General features: G+C 38.9%; 2 protein-coding genes across 2 annotated transcripts in view; one reads left to right on the forward strand and one right to left on the reverse strand.

The window, feature by feature from the left end:
• The window catches only part of snx1a (sorting nexin 1a), a gene marked incomplete at its 5' end in the record, with an annotated part of 11,494 nt that extends 4,239 nt beyond the window's left edge, over positions 1-7,255 (forward strand). Inside the window, 7 exon segments of the mRNA XM_035664680.1 lie at positions 309-422; positions 1,161-1,254; positions 2,104-2,309; positions 2,840-2,983; positions 3,669-3,749; positions 3,843-3,914; positions 4,689-7,255. Of these exon segments, the coding sequence (XP_035520573.1) occupies positions 309-422; positions 1,161-1,254; positions 2,104-2,309; positions 2,840-2,983; positions 3,669-3,749; positions 3,843-3,914; positions 4,689-4,739 (762 nt within the window).
• Positions 7,256-8,498: 1,243 nt separating this feature from the next.
• The window catches only part of ireb2 (iron-responsive element binding protein 2), a gene marked incomplete in the record, with an annotated part of 15,164 nt that continues 14,495 nt past the window's right edge, over positions 8,499-9,167 (reverse strand). Inside the window, 1 exon segment of the mRNA XM_035664679.1 lies at positions 8,499-9,167.

A 9,167-nucleotide genomic window follows, 5' to 3' on the forward strand; every position in this document is an offset into this window, starting at 1 on the left:
CTCAGTTCTACCAAACCTAACAGATGGACTAAACTGAGCGGATCTAAACATGCCGTGTGTGTGTGTGTGTGTGTGTTTGTGTTTCAGAGAGAAAAGGAGGCGTCTGTGTGTGTGTGCAAACCTCCCCTAAGACTCTCTTGGCTTTATTAGGACCAAGTGATTATGCCATAAAAATCACGTAATTAAACCCCAAAACACACACGCACAGGGACCAAGAGATTGCGAGTATGTGTTTGAGTGGAAAGAAACATAGAAACAGAAGTAGAGAGAGTGTGTGTGTGTGTCTGTGTGTGTGTGTGTCCCCTCAGTTGCCCAGAGCAGTGAGCACCCAGGCTCTGAGCGGCGCCGGCTTCCTGAAAATGATCAACAAAGCAACAGATGCTGTCAGTAAAATGACCATCAAGATGAATGAGTCAGACGTGGTGAGTTCAGTCTGTTCAACGGTTTTCAGTGCCAAGAAGCTCTGATGTAGCAGATGAGTCGTTGTAATGAGGAAATCTGGATTTTCCAGTTAAAAAGCAGAACATTTGAAGCTCACAGTTAAAGACAAACGGTGGCTTGATGTTAGTCAGAACATGAGCCTGTTAACTTTTTTCATAATGAATCTGAATTTGCTCTGAGGAGAATTTTCACTTTTCTTTTTGTTATGATACACTCAACGGACAGACACATTTCTTTGTAAACTGATGCGGTGCTATTGATTTGAACCATTTTCTGTCCAGTGCTTTTTTTGTTTGCTCTAGTGCAAGCTAACATTTGGCAAACTGTACATTTAGTAGAGAGCACCACAGCTCACTAAATGCTAAATGTGAGGCAACCAATCACTCTGACCTAAGACCCTATTTGTCATAAGTTGCAGTGAAAAGAAACTGATCTGAGCTCAAAGTACCACGTACATTCCTATTATCCTAGATTATTTAAATATTCAAGTACATGTTTATTCCATCTGAATACATTAAAAAAGAAAAGCGCATCATAGTAACATGTTCTCGATTTTTACAGTTATGTGATATATCCTCAGTAATGTGGCTCACAATTTTGATGTTGTTACACTGACAATAATATTGACACCAAGCTTCCACATGAATATGAGGAATAACAGTGGGCGTTAAGCAGCAGCCTCAGTGTTGGAGTTGTACTAACTGTGTGTTTTGCTGCAGTGGTTTGAGGAGAAGCTGCAGGAGGTGGAGTCTTCAGACCAGCACTTCAGGAAGCTCCACGCGCTGGTCGAATCTCTGGTCCTCCACAGGAAAGGTTAGTTCTCTTTCTTCCAGCCACTAAAAGACACGCGTTCGATTAATGTCCTGTGCTGATTATTTATTAGTCCGATTTTAAAAAAGGGGTGAGGATCATTTTTGACACGAAGACCTTATGGCGGCATTCATTAATGAGAATGAGGGGCATCTCCGTCATTTCCTTCACCATGATATGAGCTGGTATCAGAAACTGGAGACCATAGAGATTCATTAAACAGATTTTGACTGGAGATATTAGCAAGTTCAGTTTGTTTATGAGTTTAGTTCTGCCTCCCTTAAAAACATCTAAATCTAAGTATAAATAAATGAAAACAACTTTTATTAAAGTCTAAATGGACACAAAATAAGTAAGACTAACAACAATTTCTTTACCAGTGCACTCCGTACTAAGTGTTATTCGTACTCAGAGCTATTCCCAGAAAGTAGTTCAGATGATCACTTATTTGTTTCTCATGATTTTGGTGTTTCAATGTACATGGTGAACAGGACGCACCAGTTGACAGTAGGGCTGCACAATATGGTAAAAACATTATATTACAATTATTTTGACCGATATTGCAACTGCGGATGATTCACGATTAGCGTAGGCACCATCATTTTTGTGTGACAAATTTAAACTGAAAAAAACATTAAAATCCTGATGATTTTGTTGGGGGTCTGTACAAAACAAAAATGATTTGATACATCTGGAGAACAAATTCGTAGGCACTGCAGTACTTCATCATGAAGCTGTTCTGTCACACATTTCACCTTTTTATCAAAAACCTTGGCCCCTATTGCAGTTCTGATAATATATTGATCATTTGTGCAGCCCTAGTATGCATTCATGTTTGCTCTTCCCCTCCAGAGCTGTCGTTAAATACAGCCAGCTTTGCCAAAAGCACAGCCATGCTGGGCAGCGCAGAGGACAACACCGCTCTGTCCCGAGCTCTGTCTCAGCTGGCAGAGGTGGAGGACAAGATGGAGCAGCTACACCAGGACCAGGCTGCCTACGACACATTCGCCTTTGCCGAAGTCATCGCAGATTACATCCGCCTGCTTGGAGCCGTGAGGGTACTGAGAAAATCTGTTCAGCTCATTTCAGGAAGTCAGAGATAATTCTGCATAGTTACACTTTTCAAAGGTTAGGGGTTAACGCCAGGTCCACGTAAACATCAGAGTCGATATGTAGAGTTTGTAGAGTTTAGAGATTTCAGTACAATCTCAAAAAAAATCCAATCTGTCTGTTATCTTAATCCATGAGGTCGAGTCTGCCATTTTAATTTAGACCGCCTACTTGTGTTAAATCCTTGTAAGAAAAATGCTTGCAAGACTGTTTTTTGAGGAAGTACTTCCAGTGACAAGAAGAAAATCCAGGAAACTATAAATAAGAAGTCAATCGCTAAGATGGAGAAGAATGTAGCCATTGATGAACTGTATGTACTTTACAGAGCGAGGCAGTATCAGAGTGATGTATCACTACATACAGAGAGAGCAGGCACACGCTATTTATATAAATGTATTTGGAAAGTTGGTCTGAAAAGGAGCCGCACTTAGCAAAATATAAACATGAAAGAATCCCCCTGTGTGTTGGTGACCTGCAGGGGTCGTTTGATCACCGGATGAAGGCGTGGCAGCGTTGGCAGGATGCTCAGGCCGCGCTGCAGAAGAAGAGGGAGACGGAGGCCAAACTGCTGTGGGCCAACAAGCCGGACAAACTGCAGCTGGCCAAAGAGGAGATTGCCGAGGTAAGAACAAGGGCCAAAGTCAACATAGTGAAAATAACTCGGACGAGGCTGGGATGGAAGAGCTGGAGTTTGATGTGATTTTTCTTTTTCAAGATTGAGAACAATGTTTGAATTATAAATGAGCCACCTGAAAAGCTTTCACTTTGTTCCTCCCATCAGAAACAGGGAGCAAGGCTTTTTTTTAGATTGTTTTCTATTACCTTGGTTATTGCTGTTAGGGTTACATTAGATATTGTTTTGTCATGATGCTCATTTACTTTCTCTTTGCTTGAATATTGAGAGTTCAAGTTTTTACTCTGTCTGACGAGGCTGCTTTTAAACATCAGTATTATTAAGACTCACTTTAACCAAACATCACACTATACTACTATACTACATACTATCATACATATCTTCTTGTTGGATTGTGTACTACATATATATATATATATACATATTATATACTTACAGCAGGACAATCACAAAAAATAGGAAAAGTTAGAAATATTCACAGTCATAATTTGATAGTCAATCAAACATTTAATAAATGTCTTTCTTTGACTTCCGTAGTCAGAAATGTCAGAAACTAAATTTCAACTTTAACTAGTGAAATTATTCCTTACATTTAATGCTTTTTTTAATATCCTGGCATGAATGGGCTTCTATACAGCGGGACTTTGAACTCTTCTTCTTTTCTTGTTAACAGTGGGAGGCCAAGGTGACGCAGTATGAGAGAGACTTTGAAAGAGTCTCTGCTACTGTGCGCAAGGAAGTCATCCGCTTTGAGGTACTGATGTTTATCCTTGTTGCATCAGTTGCTGGACAGCTGACAGTGTTTGTTATTACTGACTGATGCAATGTTCTTCTTTTAATCCTACAGAAAGAAAAGACCAAGAATTTCAAAAGACAGATAATTAAGTACTTGGAGTCTCTGCTTCAGTCTCAGCACCAGGTGAGCGTTTCTGCAGTCTAACATGAATATTTAATATCTCCACAATCAAATATTCTTCTTGTTAAACCAGTCAGTGTACATCTATCTTTTATAAAAGCCTTGTTTTGTTTTTTTATTCCTATTTAAAGGATTTAAAAAGTCCTTGGCTATGCACGTGTCTGAATTAGTTGTACATTTTTTACATTTTAGTCATTTAACTGACTGATCTTTTCCAGAAAGAGTTCAGGAGTTCAATGAGTTTGAATTATAAATGACCAAAATGAAATGTGACAAGTGTGAAAAGTGCTGTAATAAGAGATATAGTGATCTACAATATTTCTGAACCACAGAAGGAACATTTTTAATAAATAAAATATGAGCTAGGGAGCAGAGTTTAAATAATCTTTGACTGCTGGAAAGGGAAAGATTAGGGCTGCAAGTAAGAACTGATTTCATTATTAATTCATCTGGTGATACATTTTTTAAAATCTTTAATTAAATAGTATATAAAATAATACTGAAAAGGCTCTCCCTGAGGTCTCAAGAGTCTTAAAACATGTCTTCAGATTGCAGACCCCATAAATGTTTTTTAATGATGTAAAGTGCTCACATTTGAGGAATCTGATCTGAGATATTTGTAATTTATTACTTGATGTTGGACAAATGGTCAGTTAAAAGGATTCAGAACTGGGAAAGATGCAGAGACATCTGTTGTAAATCCTAAACATTAACCACTTGTTGTCTGTTAATTAGGAATGAAATGACACTGTCTCTCTTTTTTTTGTTTCCCTCCAGCTGATAAAGTACTGGGAGGCTTTCTTACCAGAAGCTAAAGCAATCGCCTAATCCTCGAGCACCAGCCTTTTGGATGACAGAACAGGCTGCCTTTTTCTTATACACTTTACCTCTTGCCTTTAAACCAAGGAAAATGCGTGCATTGTAAAGGGAGATACAATCAACCTGTTTTTTTAATCACCTTTAACATATAGCTCTGTATTCTATTGTATTAATAATTGTATATTTTCATTTAACCTTTCACAAATATTTTCTTATTAGATGAAAAGAGTTTGCATATACAAAGATATGGACACACGAAAAGAGAAAAATGTAGATGAATGATTCCATTAATTTCCACAAGAGAGGGGAAATGAACCGAGTCCGTTGTTCTCAGGATTTTCTCCTTCGTGTGATCAGGAGCTCCTTCACATCAGCAGTGGTTAATTGTTTACAGCGTGGCTGCTCTCTTGTCAAATATTTCTGGGGACCCAGATGAAGAAAGTTGCCAAGAGTCTCACTCTGTTTCTTCTTTTTAATGACTCAAAGGGATAAAAAAAGGAAACAGTTAAATGAATAAGAATTATGATCACTTCCACAACGTGGATAAAGTACTTAATTACCAGCCATGAGTTTTCCTTTTGTTTTTCTGTGCGATTTAAAATACTATTGATGCTGAGGGGAGGGGGTGCAGGGCATTGAGAGGCATTAGATTAGCAGGGTCTACAGCTGTGGTCAAGGGTTGCATTGTAGGTCAAAGCTTGTTGAGTTTAACGTTTTAGATTTCAAGCGTAGTGCAAACTTTACTCTTATAACTACACGTCTGTGCCTTTTTAAGTCCGAATGGTGTTTTTGGTGTGATCCAGTTTGGGAGAGAGAGGTACTCAGCTGTGGGCAGTGCAGGGGCTGGTTAACAGTTACCTCCACAACAACCACGATGATCAGTGTCAATGCTGAGGTTAAAGAACAATACTGGTGTTTTCACGTTTAAGCCCCCTTTTTTTTTTTCTCCCTCTACATTCTTGCTTATAATTTTGCAAAGTATTTCTTTCCCTACCTTCCAGACGGTCTTTAAGGTTCACTGCTGGATGAAACCTGCAGAGACTTGAAACAGGTGAAAATCATGTCTGTTTCTGTCAAACCCTGCGTCACTGTTGTACCGCAGTACAGTAAATGACAGTTGACACCATTTAAGGCACTACAAAGCAACGGTGACTAACTCATGGATTAGGCTTCTAAAGCAAGTTTCATGTTTCTGCAAGTAGATTTCCATGCTGTAGAAGTGAAATGAAAGCTGGAAACCAAAGGCTGCGTGGTTCGTAGGAGTCCTTCTCCGTGGTGTGCATGGCAGTAATACTACGGCTGCAAATAACAGTTTATTATCCGTTAATCTGTCAGGGTTTTGTTTGTTTGTTTCAGTTAATTGTTGAGTCTATAAATTGCCCCAGAGCCCACGGTGACGTCTTGAAACAGTTTGACAGTTTGATGATTAAAGGTACCTTGTGGAGTTTTTGACCAGTTACAGCGCTATAGAGCAGTGGTCTTAAGCCTGGGTCCCCTTTTTGTTTGTATCTCACACTGGTGATGGTTTCACACTTTGCCACCGATCAGCTGCTGGTAGCAGTGACAAAAAAAAAAGCAAGAAAGAAGAAGACTAGCTCGTAAACATGGACTCAAACTATGTAAAATGATTCCTAAAAAATAAATAAAGGCACTGTAAATGTTTTATGAGGATGAAAATGCATTCAACACATTTGTTAGACCTCTAAGATACACAAGGCACTTGAATGTAAACATAATTTTGTTTACAAGAAAAATCCACAAGATACCTTTCAACCTACAATGATATAAGAGAGAGAAAAGGGGAACCAGTCAATGTTGGGCATTTTTGCATGAAAAATTACTTTATTTTCAAAATTGTTGCCGATTGTCTGTTGACTGGCTAATAATTTCAGCACTAAACAATTCTATGTGTAATTGTGGTAGAAAATTGACAAAAACATGCAAAAAAACCCCACAAAAGACACCTGAATTGTCCTTTAGAAGATGGCCCTTTTCCCTTCCCAGAAAGCACCAGGACGGGGCTGTTGATGCCGACTCGTGGACATGAGATTAACGTCAAATACTAAACGTACTGATGTCTTAGTGAACCTAATGCTTCCCTGAAGCCTCAGTCTGCAGTTTGACGAGTTGGGTTTTAACATCAATTCGTAACAAACCTGTGCCACAGCTTTGTGTGGCGGGGCTGCCATCTTTTGATTACAGCTTTAATTTCACATTTGCACACACTTAAATTGAAGCTGTGTAGCGACAAGCCGCACTGTATCATTATTTTGTCATCACTTGCAGACATTTCTTTGCACCGTGTCACAGTTGGATCGTATACTGTCGCTGAGTTAGACGCACGCTCGTTTTCAACTGTTGTTGGACCGCACTTAAATAAAACTGGATGTGAGTGAGGCCTCATACTGTACGTCATCACTTGTTCAGTGTGCAGAGCAATGTCAGCAACGTGCACTGTGTCATAGAAATTACTTTTAAAACAAATCAATAAAAGTTGCACTGTTTACACTTGGAAATTTCATTAAGAACTTCAGACTTCAGTGTCTTATTTGTCCACGAGTTGTTTTCTTAACATTAACATTAGGTAGTTATAATAACGCCACCTAGAGCTAGAGTCTGTTTCTGAAAGCAAAAACAAGCTTCTGAATAGAGTCAAAAGTTACTACAGTAAATGTTTTATAATTTCAAGTAACATTAAGTAGATTTACATTTTCTTTGTGTTTTTGAGAAGCAAATGCACAATGGGCTGTTACTTTTATTTTCCATATGTGGTTCAGGTACACAACTGGTCTGACAAGGGTTCCCCCCTTGAGTCAGAATCTGCAGCCTGATAAATGTGAGTTAGTGGATGAGACCAAACCAGTTCCTTTAGTCGACTTTACTAAATAATGTTATATAAACTGTAAATACTGTCACTGGTATGAGGTTTAAAGCTTGCTACAGATCGATCTGTAATTGAAACATGCTCTGCTGTATGTGCGCACACTGCTGCTGTTGCAGTTTGTGAAACTCCTGCTGCTCACTGAGAGGTCTTTCAGGACTTAGATAGTTTTTAGAAACTAGTTATAGTATAGTTTTTGATTTAGAAAGTTAAATTAAACTAAAACCCGACTTTTAAATCATAAATACATCAGCTCATATTCATTTATATGTTGGTATCAGTATGTGTGTTGGTAAGAAAGTGCAAGTGTACAAAAATGAGAAATTTAAAGGTAATTTATAAACTGTCTCCATTGTATAGACCAGACAGCATTGACGTGTTTCTTTTAACCGTATTATTAGTAGGAGTACAATTCTTAAATAGCCCAATTTAACATATAAAAAATGCTTGTTTATGTAAATAAAGTGAATATTTGTGGATGTTTGCTTTAAAGAAAATAGTCGGGTTATAAGTCGAAGATATTATAATTGGCTCACTCGTCTTCCACTGGAGGAAGAAAACTTTCTGGTTAGCTTGAAGGCCAGTTTTGGGATTGATTACAATGTAACAAAGGTTTGTCATTTAATCTGAAGCATGCATAGACGCTCTGACCTTTAGTTGTTGTACATATCAAGGGCTGAATACATTGGACCCTTTTGTTTTCTTTTGTTAGACCCCACCATCTTGTAAATGCTCTCATCTTTCAGACTCCTTGCTACCAACCCCCGATGACACCAACAGGGTTATTTTCTGAAACCTGACAAATCTCCACCAGAAGACAGTACTACAGTACTACTCCCCATCCCCGTTCACCGTGAACGCCTCACAGACAACCACAGCACCAGCGCGTTGCTTTACCATTTATTTAAAACTATGTACAACATGATTACACACATCCAGACACCTTTTCACACGTGCAGCGATGTACTTTGTTTGCATACTTTGCTTTCCTAAACTGAAACAGGAAGCAGCAGCAGCGAACTGTCTGCTACACATGATGACACAACAGGTACAGCTTTCACGCTGTGTTGCTGCTGCGTGCTTCAGTTCACAATGTTGATCCATCCAGATGACACTGACAAACTAAAACTATAAAGACAAACCAAGATGGACTGGCCCCAGCTGAGGAACCCCTACGTGTCCTATAATATGAAGCTGCAATGTTGAAACTATGAGGGATCTTCACACACGAGGCACCCAAACAAACGAAGGACAGCTTTGCTACTTGCTTTAACTCTTTTTGGCAGTTAGACAAGGCGAAATATCGTCTTTTGTTCACTCTTAAAACGACAAAGAACCACACGGTTTTGCAGCAGTTCCAGGCAGTTAATGGTTTCAACATCTTACAGAATAGTGTAGGTGTCAATAAATAACTTCTCCTAAAACACAGCCAGCACAACATCATGCTCTCTGAAAGATAGAAAAGCATAAAGGCTCCAAACTACATTCTAGATAAAGTGACGTGTTGCACGGGAGGGATGATTTCAGATAAGTGCCAGTATCTACCGTAATGTTTT

Source organism: Morone saxatilis, unplaced genomic scaffold, assembly GCF_004916995.1.
Source record: "Morone saxatilis isolate NCDOM2014 unplaced genomic scaffold, NCSU_SB_2.0 Contig2, whole genome shotgun sequence".
Classification (NCBI taxonomy): Eukaryota; Metazoa; Chordata; class Actinopteri; family Moronidae; genus Morone; species Morone saxatilis.